The following is a 22,072-nucleotide window of genomic DNA, read 5'->3' as shown; positions in this document are numbered from 1 at the left end:
TGTCTTTAGCCGGTTTTTGTTTTTTTCCCCCAAAGTTTTTTAAAGAGAGTGAGTCTGCTTCACGGATGAAGTAGGGAAGGTCATTCCACCAACGAGGTTCAGTGAAGCCGAAAGATCGGGAAAGTGACTTGGTGCCTCTTTGTGTTGGTATAACAAGGTATTTGCGGTCAGGTCTGACCGCAAGATCATGTAGATTTACACTCTACAATATCAGGAAGATAAGACCCTTCCTCTCTGAACATGCCACACAACTGCTTGTCCAGTCACTTGTCATAACTAGACTGGACTACTGTAACGCTCTCATTGCAGGCCTCCCTGCATGTGCAACTAGACCCCTGCAAATGATCCAGAATGCAGCAGCACGTCTGGTCTTTAATGAACCAAAGAGAGCACATGTTACACCACTCCTTGTCTCTCTCCACTGGCTACCAGATGATGCACGTATCAAATTCAAGGCTCTGATGCTGGCATACAGAACAGTCACTGGGTCTGCTCCAGTATACCTAAAATCATTTATGCAGAGCTACGCGCCCACTAGAAGCCTGCGGTCGGCTAAGGAACGTCGCCTTGTTGTACCACCATAAAGAGGCACCAAAACACTTTCCCGGACTTTCAGCTTCATCGTACCACGTTGGTGGAACGACCTTCCCAACTACATTCGTGAAGCTGACTCACTCTCTGTCTTCAAAAAATGACTAAAAACACATCTTTTCCATGAGCACTTAACCAGTCATAAAAAAAAAAAAAAATTTCCTGTTGTACTTTATTCTGTTTTGAATACTATTATGATGCTAGTGATACTTTGTAATACAGCACTTTTCATACCACTGTCTCCTAAGATGATTCGCTTATGTTTTCCTCTCTTGTAAGTCGCTTTGGATAAAAGTGTCTGCCAAATGAATAAATGTAAATGTAAATAACAAGGCGCCACTCATTAACCGAGTTAGCAAAGTTAGATTTGGCAAACCTGGCATCAAATTAATGAAACGAGAATGGAGGGGTGGGTTAGAGCTACTTTGACATAAAAAGCAATCCAACATTTTGAGTTTGCTATTCACAAGAAGCATCTGCTGACTTGGACCATGCCCTGCAAAAAAGAGATCTTAGAAGACCTATGATCAAGAATTGTTGCTTTGCATAAAGCTGGAAAGGGGTATAAAGTTAACTTGAAGAGCTTAGATATTCATCTGTCCACAGTTAGACAAACGGTCACTAAATGGAGCAGATTTAGTACTGTAGCTACTCTCCCTAGAAGTGGCCGTCCAGCCAAGATGAATCAAAGGGCACACCGCAGAATGCTCAGTGAGGTAAAAAAGAACCACAGAGTGACAGCTAAAGAATTGAAGGAATCATTGGAACTGGTTAACATCTCTGTTCATGAGTCTACCATAGAGTCTACCTTTTTTTAACTACAATATTCCTTACTAAAAAACTTAAAATAATAAAAATAAGAAGGCAACAGAAAAAATGGGTTGTTTGCTTAAATGTCAATTTTGTTTATGTAGCTGAATCAAAACTAGTTCAGGTCTGTTTCAAATATATCCGTCCTCATTTCTTCTCAGAATTTTTGTTCAAGTTTCTAACGTAAATGCTAACCATTTTTCAGAAAATTTTTTGTCAACGTTAACCTCATCTGCTGTAAGGAATCCTTCACGGTTACTGTGCTCATCAAGTTTATCAAGATATTCTACAGAATAATATCAGGGTGGCTGTGCACCAGCTGAAGCTCAGTAGAAGTTGGGTGATGCAGCAGGACAATGACCCTAAACATCGAAGTAAATCCACTACAGAATGGCTTCAAAAAATAAAATCCACCTTCTGAAGTGGCCCAGTCAGAGCCCAGACCTTAACACAATAGAGATGCTGTGGAATGACCGCAAGACAGCTGTTCACACCAGACATCCAGAGAATATGGCTGAGCTGAAGCCGTTCTGTAAGGAAGAATGGTCCAAAATTCCTTCTGAATGTTGTGTAGGTCTAATCCGCAGCTACCGGAAACACTTGGTTGAGGTTATTGCAGCCAAGGGAGGTTAGAACAGTTATTAAATCCAAGGGTTCATTTACTTTTTCCATAGCACTGTGAATGTTTAATGGGATGTGTTCAATAAAGCGAACGATTATAATTCTTAGTGTGTTGTTAGCTTAAGTACATTGTGTTTGTCTAAACCTGTGACTAATGAGAAGATCACATTTTATGACCAATTAATACAGAAAACCAGTTTATTCTTGCCACTGTATCTATCACAACCCCTTTGACATTTAATCACGTGCAGGATATGAATTATAGATACCAACAATTATATCAATAATAATGTTTTTTACTAGGTGAAATTCCATTTTTTATATAAAAAATGATCACTTTCACAAGTAGTAATTCCATTCCTGATAACAAGAATTAGTTTAATAGTAAAATTTTAATTGTTAATATCTATAATTCATATCTATGCACATGCTTAAGTCAATTTAGTTTGCCATATTTTATCGGTAGTATAAGTTTTGGGTGTTAACTTGCATTTAGATATCCTAAAAGCTAACAGACATGGATTAAAAGCCACAAAACTCCAATGGGATCTTAAAATAAATGATTTGCTCAATAAACCAAAAAGAAAAGAAAAGCATTAAAAATACATTCCACACAAACACTTACCGTGGTAAAGAGCTGTACTGTCTCTGAGCATGTGTGAAAGCATCTCTGGCTTCCTGTCTCTGTAACTGCACCTCCACAGACACTGAATGACAGCCAGATGAGGTTTGTGTGCTGCAGTTTGACTAAAACAGACGCATATGTTATTAACATGTAGAATTAACAAACAGGCCAAAAAGTTGTATATCGAGTAAAGAAAATCTGGAAAAAAAACAAAACAAACATGCACATGCTTGGGTTATGAAAATCATTCTGATGCACACACATACTCATGCCAAGCACTTACCAGAGATCAGGGATGTAATATGTGAAGAACTGTGTGTTTATATGTGGGTCTGTGCTTGAGATGGAATGTCATTATTACCATTCCTTTGACCTTTAGTACATTACTGCTGTTAATGAAACCATTAGAGCAGATTATAACCCATAAAACATTTATGTAATTAGATTCTCAACAACCCTGCCCTTAATAACATTATTATAATTTAAATGACCACATCATTAAAAAGAAGTGTAATTATTATATGATCAATTTCTTTTTCTGTTTCTATATTAACAGTAATATCCAATCGGCAGAAAAGAAAATCATCATTTTCTAATGTAAACTATTAACGTAAATGCACATAGCCTTATGGGTAAACATTTTATATTAAATATTCTGTAACATTTTAAGTAGTATAATAAAAAATACTGCTATCATAAAATATACTATTGATTTTTTATTTTTTGTCTCATGAAGTGTCTTGTTTGTCTCCTGCAGTGCTGGCTTTATTGCTCTGATGTCAGATCCACAGACACACATCATGGACAAAACAGTGTGGCTGAATGAGTAAAAAATGGCAGATGTTAGATGAATGTTAGGTTAATGTTAGCTGGAGGTTAGGTTAATGTCAGATGAACATTAAGTGAACATTAGTTCATTTTATGGTGAGGGGGATTTGTAGTGATTCCATAACTGAGCATATCTGTAATGTAATTAATTAACGAAACACATATTTGTTCACACTCCCTAGTGTGCACAGAACATATGGAAATAATTATAAACAATAAAAGACTCATTTAAGACTGTCTCTCTCTCTCTCTCTTACATGCACACGGCTTTGTGCGGTACTCAGAAGAGTGTAACGACAGCAAATTGCTCATGACCCATAAGATTTCATTTCTTTAATGGCAACATTTACATCGAGTTCCCTGCTGTCGCCACGCTCGGTCAAACCGATGAATGCCGGCCCAGGCACGCTCAATCAAGGGCCGATTCACACGGAGAATTCCATTAACTCAAATGAAGGAGAACAGCATGCTGGGATTGATTGACACAGCTTGCCGCAGCCATGTGTCCATGGAGACAGAGGTGTTGAAGGATGAGGGATGTAAGGAGCCACATCATTTAGCCCAGTTCATTAACACACACGCACACTTCACTGCCTAAAACAACATCAGTGTCACAGCAACGTACCATTTGTTTGCTAAACAGATTATGGCATTAAAAGGTCTGATATGAGCACAGTAACGGTGAGAGATTCCTTACAGCAGATGAGGTTAACGTTGACACACAGCCATTTTTCTGAAAAATGGTTAGTGTTTGAAGAAAAAAAGTAACTTCTCAGGAAACTTGACCAAAAATTCTGAGAAGAAATGAGGATGGATATGTTTGAAACAGACCTGAACAAGTTTTGATTCAGCTACAAAAAAATTTGACACATTTAAGCAAACCACCCATTTTTGTCTTACAAAAAGTTTTTTAGTAAGGAATATTGTAGTAAAAAAAGGGGCGTAAATTTATCTTGGGCTTAGTAGGAATATGGCTTAAATATGGCTTAAAGGAATATTTCATCCAAACTTAAAATGTTAACCACCACAAAAGTGGTAAGTGATTTTAAATGCCAATCTTTGAAAAAAAAAAAAACACCACAAAAGTATCATAAAAGTAGTTCATATGACTGGTGCGCAATATGGAAAGTCTTCTAAAGCCATACGATAGCTTTGTGTGAGGAATAGAGCAAAATTTAACTTTTAAAAAAATGTTACTTAAATTGAACACAAGCAAAAATTATATTTAACCTCATGAACGTTGTATTTTGGCTTCGCTATACGCAACGCATATTTTAAATTAATTTCAACCGACTGATCTCTGTGCTGTCAGTAAAGGGTTAAACTTCTGATGCATGGAGTCATGTGACAAAACAACATGGCGCCTACCACTGCTGAGTTTGTCTTTGGGAGAAACGCCAACAAAACTACATCTGGTAAGAAACCTAATTAAGCGTTTACACTGAAACCTGTGTCAAAAGATTAGAGGAGTCTCTCTTTGCCATTTTTAAAATTTGAGTGACTTACTGCAAAATGCCACGCTGCTAAACACGAAGACGCTGACCATTACTCTGAATAATAATTAATTATGCTAATTTCTGATGTCATGTATGTAACCAACAATCCTGGAAACAAACAATTTGATAAAAAAAAAAAAAAAAAATGGTATTATTTACAATTTCACAACTTAGTCCCGCTGTCCACATGGGACATACATTTTTAGGAAAACTATTTGCTCTAGAATTTTATTATTATTATTATTTTTTTGCATGTTTAGGTGCTACTAGTTACTAGAAAAGGGAGATGGAAAATGCACACAGCAGTCACGCTCGGGTCTCAAGAGGCTAAGAGCAATGATCTGTTCCTCTCACAAAGTTATTGTGTGGCTTTAGAATACTCAAAATATAGTGCATGAGTCATATGGACTTACTTTTATGATACCTTTATGGTGCTTTTTTGGAGCTTGGCATTTGAAATCACAATCCAATTTTGTTGTATTGAAAAAAGACTGCTTGGACATTCTATCTAAGATCTCCTTTTTTGTTTAACGGAAGAAAGAAATTAATACTGGGTTGGAACGACATGGGGGTGAATAAATGATGAATCCTATTTTGGGTGAACTATTCCTTCAGACATATGAATGTTTTAAATCTGGGAAAAAGTTTAAAGGGAAAAGGGGAAATGAAAAAGACATTTAAAATTTTGTTTAATAGTTACATGAACACTACCATTATAATGCATAAAATAAAATAAAAATCAATTCATTAAAAGATGTCTGTCAGGGAACTGAGGGAATTACAAATTTAAAAAGAGAAATTTACATGAAGGAAAATACACAATACCATGTGTAACAAAAGTTGGTTTAAACACTGTCCCTGGAAAGATGATTACAAATGAGTTAATGTTAAAAACATTCCACACTACGTAACACAAAGAAAGGATTCTGAAATAAAGGACAGGACCATTTTAATGAAGATGATCTTCAAGTGCAAACAATAGGAAATTCAGCATCGTTTTAGAGACATAAAATGGCTTACCTGAATCCAGATTAATATACAAAACAGTTCACACTCACTCCAGATTCTTATAATCTGGATTTTGTTTCAGTATCTTAAATATTAAACAATTTCAGTCTAAAAATGCTGATATGATTTTTTTATACTCCAACACACATTTTCACTCTCTCTCTCTCCCCCTCACACACACACACACACACACAGTTCTTGCTCGAATTCATGATTTGCAGAAGTCATGGCTGCAGTGATATGGATGAAGACTGGATGAACAGATAAATGAATGAGTGAACAGTCCAGATGGATGAACACATGGTGATGTTAGCATTGTTAGAGGATAATGTCAGTGTCAGAGTTCACATGCTCCTGCATGCAGTGGTCTCAGGTTAGCGGTTAGCATTAACTCAGGCCTAGTGGTCTTGTATGCAACCGCCCCATGAATGGAGTCCTTGGAATGTCTTTTCCATCCCGGGAGCTCCCAGCAAACAGGGAACCCATAGGGCAGTATGTCCATAGTGTCATTGGCGCACATACACAGCTCATACACTCACCCAGGGCTGCTCTAGGCTGTAGGTGCGGTGGTGATCGTCTGGCTCCGCCTCTTCCTGTCTGATCTGAAGGAACTCCTGCCGTAAGCGCTGGATTCGGTCGTGGTTGCTCGGCGACAGCCTGTAACACCGGTAAATTATGTAGAAAAGTACAAGTACTTCGGTGCCAAGTCAATACTAAAATAAATACTCTGTAACAATACCAGTCTTTCTACAATCACAGCCCTACAGGCTAAATTTGGTACACGCACCCTGTTTGACTGCTTTCTGGGGCTGCAACAAATGATTATTTTGATAATCGATTAAACTTCCATTATTTGATTAATCTGATAAAAAAGCCAAATTTTATTTCCTTTATTTTATCTATAAAAAACATAAATGATTGTATGCTGTACAATATAAAACATTTTTAAAAATAGAAATTACAATATAAATGGCATGCAGTTAAAAAAAAAAAAAAAAGGATTAACTATGAGACCAAGCACTATATACTGTGTACAGGCTATAGTATGTAGGTTATTTTATAACTCATCTTCACATTTTTGCTTTTTTTTTTTTAAATGTACAAATTACTTCACAAAAAGCAAAAAATTGAGGTTACAGTGAGGCACTTATAATGGAAGTGAATGGGGCCAATTTTTGGAGAATTTAAAGGCAGAAATGTGAAGGTTATAATATTTTTAAAGCACTTGAATTTATTCTCCTGTCAAAACTCATATTATTTTAGCTGTAAATTTGTTTAAATCTTTGTTTTTACTGTTGTTTTAGTGTAGGGTTTTAGTTGACATTAAATCGTCATGGCAACAAAGTTGTATAACTGGATATAACTTTAAACATAAAAGGTTAGTAAGCGATTTTATCACACTAAAATCATGTTAACAACCACGGTTTACGTCTTGTGGTTATACTTTTGAAATAGGGAGTATTTTAACATTTACGAATTGGCCCCATTCACTTCCATTGTAAGTGCCTCACTGGATCCCAGATTTTTGCTTTTTTTTTTTTTTTTTTTTTTTTTTAAAGAAAATAAGGGGCAAGTCAAACTTTAATTTGTGGCAATCAACATTATGCCACAAATGCTGTCCATTAAGGGGGCCTGGGTAGCTCAGTGGTAAAATACGCTGTCTACCAACCCTGGAGTTCGCTAGCTCGCTAGTTCAAATCCCAGGGTGTGCTGAGTGACTCCAGCCAGGTCTCCTAAGCAACCAAATTGGCCTGGTTGCTAGTCACATGGGGTAAACTCCTCGTGGTCCCTATAATGTGGTTCGTTCTCGGTGGGGCGCGTGGTGAGGTGAGCGTGGTTGCTGCGGTGGATGGCGTGAAGCCTCCACACGCGCTATGTCTCCGTGGCAACGCGCTTAACAAGCCACGTGATAAAATGTGCGGGTTGACGGTCTTAGATTCATCCTCCGCCACCCAGACTGAGGCAAATCACTACGCGACCACGAGTACTTAAAAGCACATTGGGAATTCCAAATTGAAAAAAAAAAAAAAAAACAAAAAAAAAAAAATGCTGTCCAATGAGTTTAACTTGTATTGAACCCGGCATATATTCCTTTAAAGCAATGTTAACTTAATTGAGAAATACCTGAAGGCTGTTTTAATTCAATTTGTTAAAATTTATATTCTACTATTCTACTATATAACTTTCTAAATAAAAAAGTCTGTTTTGATGTGGAATTGAAACTGGTATAAAAAAAAAACAAAAAATGCTACTTTTTTATTATCGACTACTGAAATGTTGGTCTCGTGACAACCCCACACAGAGATACATGACATCATTATCCCTTTGATCCTCTCTGCACTGAAATGACAGGTGTGGGAAGTGTGAACCTATCTAAAGGTCACCTAGTTATGCCCCACTACCTTTATGCGTACAAAGGTCAAAATGTCACACGCAGTGCACAGATGGTCCAGATACCTAAATGGGCGACACACATGGTCTCTCAGGGATCCTATATTCCACAAATCAGATCTGCAAAGCCTGCAGCAGAATTCACCAGACAAGCAGCAGTTTATTTTACACTACAGATGTGCATGTGTGTGTGTGTGTGTGTGTGTGTGTGGAGCCAGACTCCATTTCCTCTTATTAAAATTCCATGATCATACGTTAAGTGTGTTTATGATACAGAAGAGAACAACTGGGATTTTTACACATGAGCAGATGTCCTGTTTAAAACACTCAGATGCAACATAAACTTTGTCATTTGAGAGGACTGTTGATCATTTAAGATTTCAGATAAATCTGCAACAATGCATACATATAAAAATACAGTGGAGTTAAAAAGTATGTGTAGAGTCCACATCTGGGATTCAGAATTTAAAGCTGGAAAAACGTTTTAGGATTTTGACTATTAAAACAGAAATAAACAACAAAATATTTGGAGAAAGATTTTGCACTATATCTAGGTCACTAGCCAAACGAGCAGATTTGTGACATTGACTATGTTAACTTCTTTATACAAAAGGTCAGATTTTCTTGTTTCCACTGAAACACAAGATGTTCTTAAGAAGATTCTTAAATCATGCTGGTATAACATGGATCATCAGGTTTTGCACAAACTTGTGGAGTATAGCAAAAGGGGGCACATACCAAATACATGGATATCCTTATTTTCATGTTAATTTTTGGATTCAACTTTTAATTCCAATTGTTGGTAATATAAATTTTTATTTAAAAATGTTATCCCCTTTTCTCCCCAATTTTAGAATGCCCAATTCCCACTACTTGCTAGATCCTCATGGTGGATCGGTTACTCACCTCAATCCAGGTGGCGAAGGACAAGTCTCAGTTGCCTCTGCTTCTGAGACCGTCAATCCACGCATCTTATCACGTGGCTTGCTGTGCATGACACTGCGGAGACTCACAGCATGTGGAGGCTCATACTACTCTCCGCGATCCACGCACAACTTACCATGCGCCCCATTGAGAGCAAGAACCACTTAATTGTGACCATGAGGAGGTTACCCCATGTGACTACCTTCAATAGCAACCAGGCCAATTTGGTTGCTTAGGAGACCTGGCTGGAGTCACTCAGCACACCCTGGATTCGAACTCGCAACTCCAGGGCTGGTAGTCAGCGTCAATACTCGCTGAGCTACCCAGGCCCTCTGCAATATAATTTTTTATAAAATAAACTCACTGTATACACAAGTCCTGATTTTTTTCCAAAACCATGACTGAACTCTATTTGTCTTTGCTTTTGAAACACTCAGCCCTAAAACAAGCACCAATCAATACAAACTCATCAAAATCACAGCAAATACGTCCACACCATGGAGCCATTTAATCCAATAAGAGGATCAATGAAGAACCACTGTAATGCTTCCGGAGTGGCTAAAAGAATAACCTTCCAACATCTAAATGCATTACAATGCCCAGATGAACAATGAAACTAAGCTTGAGAGTGTGCGTTTATGTGCTGACAGGGCAGTTACAGTACCTGTGCAAAATTACATTTCCATTGTCAGCTACACTGACTTACATTTGTTCTGTCCAGACATATATTTCTGTTTCAACAGGGCACGCATGTACACACACACATACACACACACACACACACACACACACACACACACACACACACACACAGTGAGCATGACAGGATGTCCCTCTGACCCCATCATGAGATTGTTCATTCACTGACAACAGCTGGAGCGATTTAAAACAGTGGCATAACTCTCCAGTAAGACAAAGAGACTGCTAACTGGAATTACACACACACACTAAAGGCCTTTGCACACCAAACGCAAATGTTTGCCGCGATTAACATATTGAATCGAAACAATGGATTCCTATGGAGCCATTCACACCTGAACATTCACGTGCCGAAAAAGCTAGGTTTATTTTTATAGTGATTGGGTCGATTTTTTTTTTCTTCCCCCGGCGATTTCAGGAGCCACTGCAGTTACCAAACCCACCGTAACTGGTGGCGCAAAAGCACAGAAAGCTGTTTTGACCACCCACATTAGTCACTGAAGTTACTCGAGGAAGAAATCCTGAACCAGCAGTTAGGATGTGTAGTTCATTTGCTTCAAATGCCTTAAAACTTAAAAAAAAAAAAATGTCTCATAAGGGTTCTCTTCATATGTTAATGGTATTGCTGCATCACTGTCTTGAATCCCCTTTAAAATAAGTCTGATCTTATGTGGATTGCCTTTATAATGAATTCCATATTGCTGCATGTTTTTTTTTTTTTTACATTTGCATTTAATCTTTTGTGAGTTTCCCTATATCTAAAAAAAAAAATAATAATAATAATTTCGGTATCCTTTTCATTGTATCACTTTTTTAATTAACTTAACAGATCTTAAGTATTTTTCTTTGCCCAATATTGATTACAGTGCATCCGGAAAGTATTCACAGCGCTTCACTTTTTCCACATTTTATGTTATGTTACAACCTTATTCCAAAATGGATTAAATTCATTATTTTCCTCAAAATTCTACAAACAATACCCCATAATGACAATGTGAAAGAAGTTTGTTTGAAATCTTTGCAAATTTATTACAAATAAAAAAACGGGGGAAAAAAATAAAATAAAAATCACATGTACGTAAGTATTCACAGCCTTTGCCATGACACTCAAAATTGAGCTCAGGTGCATCCTGTTTCCACTGATCATCCTTGAGATGTTTCTACAACTTGATTGGAGTCCACCTGTGGACAACTGAACTAAATTCAGTTGATTGGACATGATTTGGAAAGGTACACACCTGTCTATATAAGGTCCCACAGTTAACAGTGCATGTCAGAGCACAAACCAAGCCATGAAGTCCATGGAATTGTCTGTAGACCTCCGAGACAGGATTGTATCGAGGCACAGATCTGGGGAAGGGTACAAAAAAATTTCTGCAGCACTGAAGGTCCCAATGAGCACAGTGGCCTCCATCATCCGTAAATGGAAGACGTTTGGAATCACCAGGACTCTTCCTGGCTGTGAAATGACGCTCTCCATCCAACCTGATGGAGCTTGAGAGGTCCTGCAAAGAGAATGGGAGAAACTGCCCAAAAATAGGTGTGCCAAGCTTGTAGCATCATACTCAGAAAAACTGGAGGCTGTAATTGGTGCCAAAGGCGCTTCAGCAAAGTATTGAGCAAAGGCTGTGAATACTTATGTACATGAGATTTTTGTTTTGTTTTTATTTTTAATAAATTTGCAAAGATTTCAAACAAACTTCTTTCACGTTGATATTATGGGGTATTGTTTATAGAATTTTTAGGAAAATAATGAATTTAATCCATTTTGGCATAAGGCTGTAACATAACAAAATGTGGAAAAAGTGAAGCGCTGTGAATACTTTCCGGATGCACTGTATATTAATACAATTGCTGTGACTTGCAGTGCACTCTGTATAAATGTCTTTGTATGAAAGTGCCTTTGTATACCAAAAACTTGGTGATGTTGGTTGGAATTTGTATTTTATTGTGTACATTATACTGTCTAGACTCTTGTAGTGTTTAGATGTCGTCATGTTTAATTTGTATCATGCAGGGTTTTGAGCAAATGTATAACAAGTAGATATACTGAACATGGCAATAAGATGCAATCAGTTTTGTTCCAATTGACAACATTTGTTTTAACAGTCATTATGTGTGTGCATTACATAAAACAATTATATACAGTAAGCATGGCAGTGGAATATAATTAGTTTTGTTTCAACTGATAACATGTTTTAACCGTTCATTCAATTTTACACCCGATTGTTTCCAATCACCCCTCAGACTGTTTCCACATAATAATACTGTAAGTCAACTTGTCCAGCAGGTGAACTGAAATAGTTCAAGTGTCTCGACTGTTTTCTTCCTCACTGAGCAAAACAACAACACACTTGTCATCGCTACTGCAGCTTGTACAGAATTTCTACTGTATTTCCGATCGCCTTGCTAGAAAACTTGCTTCGTCTTTCGTAATGTGATTCCATGGTTGTTTTCTATTGAACTTCTCAAGTAGTTCTTCTCATGTGTGATGGGCGAAGGGCAGACCAGCTGAAAGATGGCACCACCGTTCTGCGGTAAAATTAGTGCCATCTACTGTAAAGGCATAAACGTGCTAACGGTGATCATGCTCCCTGCTTTTAACGTGATAGGGCTATTCGTCTGCGATTTGTTTCACATTATCGCATCACCTCTAGTGTGCAAAGGCCTTAAGGATGGGTCAAGATGGTTGACTAAGTCGTCCAACTACAGACTAGTCAATTAGTGGTTAATCTTTAGATTTTTTCTTATATATACACGGCCTAATAATACTGGGGTTACTTACTACAGATCAGTCGACTAGTTGTTCAGGCAACCCAACAAATAGTCGATTTTGACAATTTTTAGTTTTGCACATTCCTAACACACACATAGAAACTAGGCCAAAGCTAATACAAAATGCTGCAGCACTGAGTAGCTTATTTAGCTGTTATGTTTAAGCCCAAATTATACTCTTCTATCTCAACAGTCAACCTTGCGCATGCGCGTTTGTCCGCGTACAGTCCGCATGACGTAATTTACGTCCGCACGCAGTGTCCACGTACAGCCAGATTTTTCTGTCTGCGCAGAATGTGTGTGGACAAATTTATCAGCAACATTGCTGTATAAATGACACAATACTTTATTTTCGGTGTAGATTTTAAAACATACAGTGTAATTATGAAAGATAAATGACATAAATGAAGAAATAAATATACAAAGGAGTGTATTTTTTAAATCTTTTCCTAACAACTCTAATATTTAAAAGAATGTTTGTTGAAGGCTTTGACAGTACGTTTACATTTGCGTCTGTCCTCTAATGACTTGAGAGACTTCAGAAGACCTGACAACATTTCTGGAAAGAGAACATAGTGAGCAACAATGCTCCCTGGATTTTCAGTGCATTCTGGGAATTGTAAGGGAGTTATATATACAGATATACAGATTATATATACATATATATATATATATATATATATACATATATATATATATATATATATATATATATATATATATATATATATATATATATATATATATGATTACGCAACTGGGACATCCCTAGAAATTGCAGACTTCCTGATCAGTGCCCTGACTACTGAACTAGGGAGCTGATTGAGATGAACCCTGGGTCTCTTTTCTGTCTATTTTAAGTGGTAAATGAGACATGGAGTAAGAGAGAATGAAAGCAGGTCTGTTTAAAAGAAAGTAAACACACGCAACTCGCAGTTTAAGTGGGCACTTATAGTAAATTTCCCCCATTGTGGTATTCTAGCTCACTATGAGGGCTGATGTTTTGTGGTCAAGAAAGTGTGTCAGTTATAAAAGTGCTTTTCACTGTAAATGTATTATTAATATGAAAAAGTGGTCACCTGCTCTAACACACCCTTTTCCATCTGACATTTTCCCTCTCACAATCTCATCACAGTGAGAAAGTGATATGACAAGAGGGAAAGATGATTATAATAACTGTTATGATGTGCAGGAATCATTAAGGAGAAGGCAGATCTAAAAGATGCAATGGGCATGCAGCAAAGCTTTTAAAACCACTGATACACAGATAGATATGAGCAGATAATACCCTTTCTCTGTCAGATCTCATCATGAAAGGAAAACATTGTCTGCCCAAGCATATATTGCAGCATCTAATATCGATATATAAACAGCTGCTCGCTCATGAAAGGAGATTTGAGGAGGAGGGAGATCATAATTTGTTGTGAGAGCAGCGAGTATGTGATGTGAGGAATTGTGATAACATAATTTTTAATGTACTTTAAAGGCCTCCAGTCGCCATTAGTGCATATAAGAACCCCTATCACCGCGGTTACCATGCTTTCCTGCTGAAACAGATAGACCACATTATTTTAGGCAGTTCAGTGACTGCTATGAATGCACAAATGGTGAGAGGGTTACAAATGTTGCTGTATGCTCAACATAGAATTTATGGAGATAATCACGAAAGCATAATCAAACATTGACTATGGATTGACGATGGATGGTATGGTATTAAATGTATATTCTGGGTTCAGTAAATGTTAAGCTCACTCGACAACATTTTTGGAATAATGTTGATTACCACAAAAAAATAAAATAAATAAATAAATTACATCTGGTGTATAGTGAATGAGGCCAAATCGTAAACATTAAAATACTCACTCTTTCAAAAGTATAGCCACAAGACTTTAACATTATGTGTGTTAGCATACTTTTAGTGTGATAAAACCACTTCCTATCCTTTTTTGTGTAGTTATATCCAATTTTACAACTTTCTTGCCATGAAGACCTAACGTAAACAAAATGTACAAAAATTTACAGCTCAAATAATATGTTTTAACAGAATAATTAATGTAAGTACTTTTATTAACTTATAAGAGTCACATTTCTGCCTTTAAACCCTCCAAAAATTGGCCCCATTCACTTCCATTGTAAGTGCCTAACTTTAACCACGATTTTTTTTTTTTTTTAAAGGAGGGACTCGTCAAGATTATGCCACAAATGCTATCGTTTTATCTTAATTTATATTGAATCTGGAATATCTCTTTAAATTATTGGTATGGGTCAGATTATGCCAATATTAGAAGAGGATAATATCAGAACTTTACAATACTAATCATAATCCTTAACCCACATATTTAATAACCAACAAAATCTTGGTTATTGTTCATTTTAACATACATTTGAAAGTTGTTTATTTTGAAATTGGCTAATGCATGAATTAACATGCTAACATGAATATACAATGAACTATTGTAAATCTATAAATTAACATTAACAAGATTAAAATCTTCTGTTAATCTCTTGCTGTTAATCTGATCACTCTTTAGACTCAGAGAAACTGAAAGCCGTAAAGACTCTTTTAAAGATTCACAGCCTGACTGAAGGGTCTCTGTTAATCTCAGAGTGAAACAATGTGTGCAGACATTACTGTATGAGAATATAGCCACTTATCCACACTTAAACACACAAACAGATCAAAATCTCTTTAAATGCTGTAAGTGTGTGTGCTGGAAATTGAGTGCAGGCATAAGATCCTGCCAGCTAACAGTTCTACTGAGAGAGGCTACCAGAGAACATTTTTACAATGCAGCCCAGCTTGCAAAAATACCATAGATACTTTCACATGTTTAAAAAAAAGCAACACACGTGCAGCTTTTTGAGACTATTTCTGATTTAAGTATTAAGAACAGTTGTTCTGTTTTTTTTTTTGTTGTTTTTTTTTTTACAAGTCTCATTTAAATGTTGCTTTTTTTTTTTTTCATCTGTTCTCTACTAACATTATCCTACACTAACATGAAAAGTATTCAAAAGGACTATGATAATACTATATATTTTTAGGACATGTTCCATGTTGATATCATGGTTTTGGGACATGTACCATGATAGCACTCTGGTATTCTTTGAAGTACCTTGGAGTATCATGTAAATATTATGGCCTGGAATATGGTAATCATTCAGTCCCAAAGTATACAGTCAGTGGCTCCAAAAAGTATTTGGACACTTTTGGACACTTTAGTTACACTTATAAATGTATGAATTTCATTCCATAATAAATATAAAACCAAAAGGCAACAAATAATGTTAAAGCTTAAATCAGAACTAACTATAATTTTCTTTTCCATTTTTGCAATTACTGATGTCAAGGTTGATTTTTAGTGGATACGTCATTCACTTTTGTTCAAAACACAATTAAAGACTGTAATTTCCTACAAGTTGTAATTCCAATTTCACATATCAGCAATTAACTTTACACAAAAATACAAATGTTTTATATCAACAATTACATTACATTTCATTACAAATATCACATCTTGATATCAACAACTGAATTACATCAAGTGAAAATGCTAACTTTTAATATATGTTAATGTATTTTAAGATTTGGTATATAAATTAAAGGTTTTCTTACAAGTTACAATAACATTATATATACAGTGCTGTTCAAAATATTTTCTTCTGTTTTTGCGTATATCTCATACTAAATTGTTTAAAAAATTAAAACAAAATCTAACATAAAACAAAGGCAATCTGAGTAAACACAAAATACAGTTTTAAATGATAATGTTATTTACTGAAGCAAAAATGTTATCCAATACCAACTGGGCCTGTGTGAAAAGGTATTTTCCCCCTTAGTTACTAAATCCCCAAATCTATGAAACTGCATTCATAATTGGGTTCAGCTGGACTAGACATACACAGGCCACAGTACTGCCAGCCCTGTTCAATCAAACACATAAACATAACTTTTTCAGCAGCATGAAGTTGGCTAAAAAGTCTCACCCAGTAGCACATTATGCCAGGGTTGAAAGAAATTCCAGAAATGATGAGGAAAAAGGTGATTGAAATACATCAGTCTGGGAAGGGTTACAAAGATATTTCAAAGGCTCTGGGACTCCAAAGAACCACAGTGATAGCCATTATCTCCAAAAACTTGGCACAGTAGTGAACCTTCCCAGAAGTGGCCAATCTTCCAAAATTTCTCCAAGAGCACAGCGACGACTCATCCAGGATGTCACAAAAAAGCCAAGGATAACATCCAAGGAACTGCAGAACTGAACTTTATCACATCAATAAATGTCACAGTTCATGACTCCACTATCAGAAAGACACTGGCCAAAAATGGCATCCATGGAAGAGTGGTGTGGCGAAAACCATTGCTAACCCAGAAGAACATTAAGGCTCATCTTAATTTTGCCAAAACACACCTTGATGATCCTCAAACCTTTTGGGAGAATGTTCTGTGGACTGATGAGACGAAAGTAGAACTGTTGGGAAGACAGGGGTCCTGTTACATCTGGCTTAAATCAAACACAGAATTCCACAAAAAGAACATCATACCTACAGTCAAGCATGGTTGTGGTAGTGTGATGGAGTTGGGATGCTTTGCTGCTTCAGGGCCAGGGTGACTTGCAATAACTGAGGGAAACACGAATTCTGCTCTATACCAGAAAATCCTAAAGGAGAATGTCCGGTCATCAGTCTGTGAGTTGAAGCTCAAGTGCAGCTGGATTTTGCAGCAAGACAATGATCCAAAGCATAGGATTAAGTCCACCTCTGAATGGCTCAAAAGAAGCAAAATTAAAGTTTTGGAGTGGCCTAGTTTAAGTCCTGACTTGAACCCAATTGAGATGCTTTGGCAGGACCTTAAACGGGCAGTTCATGCTCGAAAACCTTCCAATGTGGCTGAACTACAGCAGTTCTGCAAAGAAGAGTGGGCCAAAATTCCACCACAGCATTGTGAAAGACTGATCTCCAGTTATCGGAAGTTTTGGAGTGGCCTAGTTTAAGTCCTGACTTGAACCCGATTGAGATGCTTTGGCAGGACATTAAACAGGCAGTTCATGCTCGAAAACCTTCCAATGTGGCTGAACTACAGCAGTTCTGCAAAGAAGAGTGGGCCACAATTCTCCAGTTATCGGAAGCATTTGGTTGCAGTTGTTGCTGCTGAGAGGATTATTGGTTGCCCCCTGCCCTCCCTTCAAGAACTGTACACTTCCAGAATGAGGAAAAGGGCTGGAAAAATCACTCTGGACCCCACTCACCCAGCCCACTACCTTTTTGAACTGTTGCCTTCCGGACGGCACTACAGAGCACTGAGCACCAGAACCGTCAGGCACAAGAACAGTTTTCCCCTCTAGCTATCCAACTCATGCACAGTTAATACATTCCCTTGCATCTGTATATAACAGATTTGTATTTGTATCTTATTGTGTATTTATATACTTCTATTTTCTATTCACTTTTTATTTTTATTCTATCTTTTTTTTTAATATCTCTGTCTTGTTGCTGTATTATTTGCGCACTGGAAACTTCTGTCACCAAGACGAATTCCTTGTATGTGTACGCATACTTGGCAATAAAGCCAATTCTGATTCTGATTCTAAAAGGTGGCACACCCAGCTATTAAGGGGGCAGTTAGTTTTTCACATGGGTGATACAGGTGTTGGATAACTTTTGTGCTTCAGTCATTATATATATATATATATATATATATATAAAAATTGGAAAGAAATTGGTACTTTTATTCACCAAAGTGGCATTCAACTGATCACAATGTTATAGTCAGGACATTAATAACGTGAAAATTTACTATTACAATTTGAACAAAATGTTCAGAACTTCTTAAACTACTTCAAAGTGTTCTCATCAAAAAATCCTCCAAGTGCAGCAATGACAGCTTTGCAGATCCTTGGCATTCTAGCTGTCAGTTTGTCCAGATACTCAGGTGACATTTCACCTCACGCTTCCTGCAGCACTTGCCATAGATGTGGTTGTCTTGTCGGGCACTTCTCACACACCTTACAGTCTAGCTGATCCCAGAAAAGCTCAATAGGGATAAGATCCATAACACTCTTTTCCAATTATCTGTTGTCCAATGTCTGTGTTTCTTTGCCCAGTCTAACCTTTTCTTTTTGCTTTTCTGTTTCAAAAGTGGCTTTTTCTTTGCAGTTCTTCCCATAAGGCCTGCACCCCTGAGTCTTCTCTTTACTGTTGTACATAAAACTGGTGTTGAGCGGGTATAATTCAATGAATCTGTCAGCTGAGGACATGTGAGGCATCTATTTCTCAAACTGTAGAACTTATCCTCTTGTTTAGTTGAACATCTGGCCTTCCACATCTCTTTCTGTCCTTGTTAGAGCCAGTTGTCCTTTGTCTTTGAAGACTGTAGTGTACACCATTGTATGAAATCTTCATTGTTTTGGCAATTTCAAGCATTGTATAGCCTTCATTCCTCAAAACAATGATTGACTGATGAGTTTCTAGAGAAAGCTGTTTCTTTTTTTGCCATTTTTCACCTAATACTGACCTTAAGATATGCCAGTCTATTGCATACTGTGGCAACTCAAAAACAAACACAAAGACAATGCTAAGCTTTATTTAATGAACCAAATAGCTTTCAACTGTGTTTAATATAATGGCAAGTGATTTTCTAGTACCAAATTAGCAACTTAGTATGATTACTCAAGGATAAGATGTTGGAGTGATGACTGCTGGAAATGGGGCCTGTCTAGATTTGATCAAAAATTTATTTTTTCAAATAGTGATGGTGCTGTTTTTCACATCAGTAATGTCCTGACTATACTTTGTGATCAGTTGAATGCCACTTTGGTGAATTAAAGTACCAATTTCCTTCCGAAACAGCAAAATCTGTACATTATTCCAAACTTTTGGCCGCCAGTGTATATATATATAAACTCAGCAAAAAAAAGAAAGAAATGTCCTCTCACTTTCAACTGCTTTTATTTTCAGCAATATATATATATATATATATATATATAATTTATATATATATATGAAAACTGTATACTGTGTTTACTTAGGTTACCTTTGTTTTATGTTATATCTCATTTGAAGATCTAAAACAATTTAGTATGAAAAATACAAAGAATAGAAGAAATCAGGATACTTTTTCACATCACAGTATCTGAAAGGAACATTGCCACTAGTGAAAACTAGGGCTGTCAATTGATTAAAATTTTTAAGCGAATTAATTACATGGTATTATAAATCAAATATATATATATATATATATATATATATATATATATATATATATATATATATATATATATATATTTAAAAAAAAATAATACAGATAATTAAAATGCATTACAGTATTATGGCACACAAGTAAAGCATTTAAAAAGACTATACAAAAAGTGGCTTTACAACTGAATTTGTCAAACAGTCCGAGATTTATTATAAGGGCTTGTTTAAGGATGTGTCAATGTACACCTGCGACAAATGCTTTTGAAGCGTCTCGGTTGCGTCACATCATAAACGTACCATTTTTAGGTCGCTGTGTCAAGTTAAACAAAGTTTGAAACTTAGAAAAACACATCTTGAGATCCCTGCATTCGGATTTGCGCTCCATCAAGCTGTGTTTTAAAATGAAGAACGTGTTCTCATCTTGTGTTGTCTGCCCTCGGTATGTGCAGTTTGTTCTATGTCTGTGTAAGCTGCGCTTTGCCTATGCAGCTTGAGTTTCGCTTACTGCCCCCTGGAGGGGACATTATTAACTGCGTTAATTTTTTTAACGCGTTATTTTTTATGTAATAAATCGACAGCCCTAGTGAAAACCAAAAATCAGATTCAATTGTTTAGCAGGATTGGTCATTTGCACTAGTAACAAAGTAACTACTGATATAAAAAATTTAAGTTTAGAAGTACATACCTATATATATGTATTTTTGGAATTCCAATTAGTACGAAATTAATTAACAAAATGCAATGACAGATATCAGTGATTGTTTTTTACTAGTTGAAATTCTACTTTTGATATCAGGAATGGGTATTTCCGCAAGTAATGACTTTTATGAATTAATGTTTTTACTAGTGTAAATATATTTACTGATCTCAAGAATTTGAGATTTTCACTAGTTGTAATTCCATTGCTGATATCAAGAATTAGCATTTTAACTAGTGAAAATGTAATGTTTTTTTTTTTTTATTGTTTTAAAAAAAATTATTCACTGTAACTTTATTTTTCGAATTTTCCCTCATTTCTTTTCAGACATGCAAGGACAGGATGCTGGAATTCAGTACTGCCTGCTTCAATTAACGATTGGTGAAGTCATTAAGGCTTGATAATTTTAGAGCTGTCAAGGCTTTAATTGTGGTTCCACACAGTACAGAACTCTGAATTACCCTCACGCTTCATGTTAATAAAGCGTTTAACTCAGCATTTGACTTTTAGAGTGTTGAGTTACTCAGCCCTTAAGGGGACCCATGTCCGTTTGCACAGTAGGAAAACATCTCTATAGGGGTTTGAAGGTTATAGTGAGTATCTGTTTAAGTGATGGTGTTATGTTGATTTCAGAGGTGCTGTTAATTTGAAACATACGGGTGCACAAACTCTTCAGGCAGTGTGTGAGGAATGAGTCTAGTGGCCCATTGAGCCTTCAGTTTAAGTCACATCAAAGAATGACCTTCACATAAACACACACGGCCAAGGTCCAGAGGTGCATTTTAAGTCTATGTGGGTTTTGTCCAGAGACCATTACAGCTCACACACAAACAGAGTGAGTTCAGTGTGTGTGTGTGTGTGTGTGTGTGTGTGTGTGTGTGTGTGTGTGTGTGGATAAAGAGTTATGATTGAAATCAGCACTGTTAGAGTCAGTGTGGTTCAGCTCCCATGAGACAATGCGTAGCAATGGTGCAGTTATACTTCACCTTTGAAGATACGTGAGTGTGTATGTATGTGTGTATGTTTGTGTGCAATGTCTGTTATGTGAGTGTTTTTGAAACACATGCAGTCATCACTCACTTTTAGACCAATTTGTATTTTATAAATCAAAAACAGCTTTAGATTGTGTCTGCATCTGTTTTTTGAAACCAGGGGCATCAGTCCTGAACATACACATTTTTTAAACTGACTCTAGACTGTTGTAAATCATGAAAACAACATAAGTCCAATTATGACTACCAGAGGTTGGTGCTAAACTTGAGATGTGAAAGATTCTCTAATTTCTTTAAGAACAAAAGTAGAAATAGGAGAAAGCTTAATTTAATGATTATAACTCAAATATCCTACAGTGTGAGAGACTGAGTTAACCACACAGCAGTATATAGACTTAAATATGCTCTCCGGTGTACAATA

At 36.5% G+C, this 22,072-nt stretch overlaps 1 protein-coding gene across 2 annotated transcripts in view; it reads right to left on the bottom strand.

Moving 5' to 3' along the window:
• The window catches only part of LOC127443122 (partitioning defective 3 homolog), a 135,884-nt gene that overhangs the window by 3,116 nt on the left and 110,696 nt on the right, over positions 1–22,072 (bottom strand). For both annotated transcript variants that reach the window (XM_051701645.1, XM_051701646.1), the window contains 2 exons: positions 6,519–6,636; positions 2,648–2,769 (listed from right to left, as the gene is read on the bottom strand). In XM_051701645.1, coding sequence (XP_051557605.1) covers positions 2,648–2,769; positions 6,519–6,636 — 240 coding nt within the window. The remainder of the gene's footprint in view (positions 1–2,647; positions 2,770–6,518; positions 6,637–22,072) is intronic.

Source organism: Myxocyprinus asiaticus, chromosome 6 (genome assembly GCF_019703515.2).
Source record: "Myxocyprinus asiaticus isolate MX2 ecotype Aquarium Trade chromosome 6, UBuf_Myxa_2, whole genome shotgun sequence".
Taxonomy (NCBI): Eukaryota; Metazoa; Chordata; class Actinopteri; order Cypriniformes; family Catostomidae; genus Myxocyprinus; species Myxocyprinus asiaticus.
The sequence above is the reverse complement of the archived record's forward strand: the minus strand, read 5'-3'. Positions and strand labels throughout refer to the sequence as shown.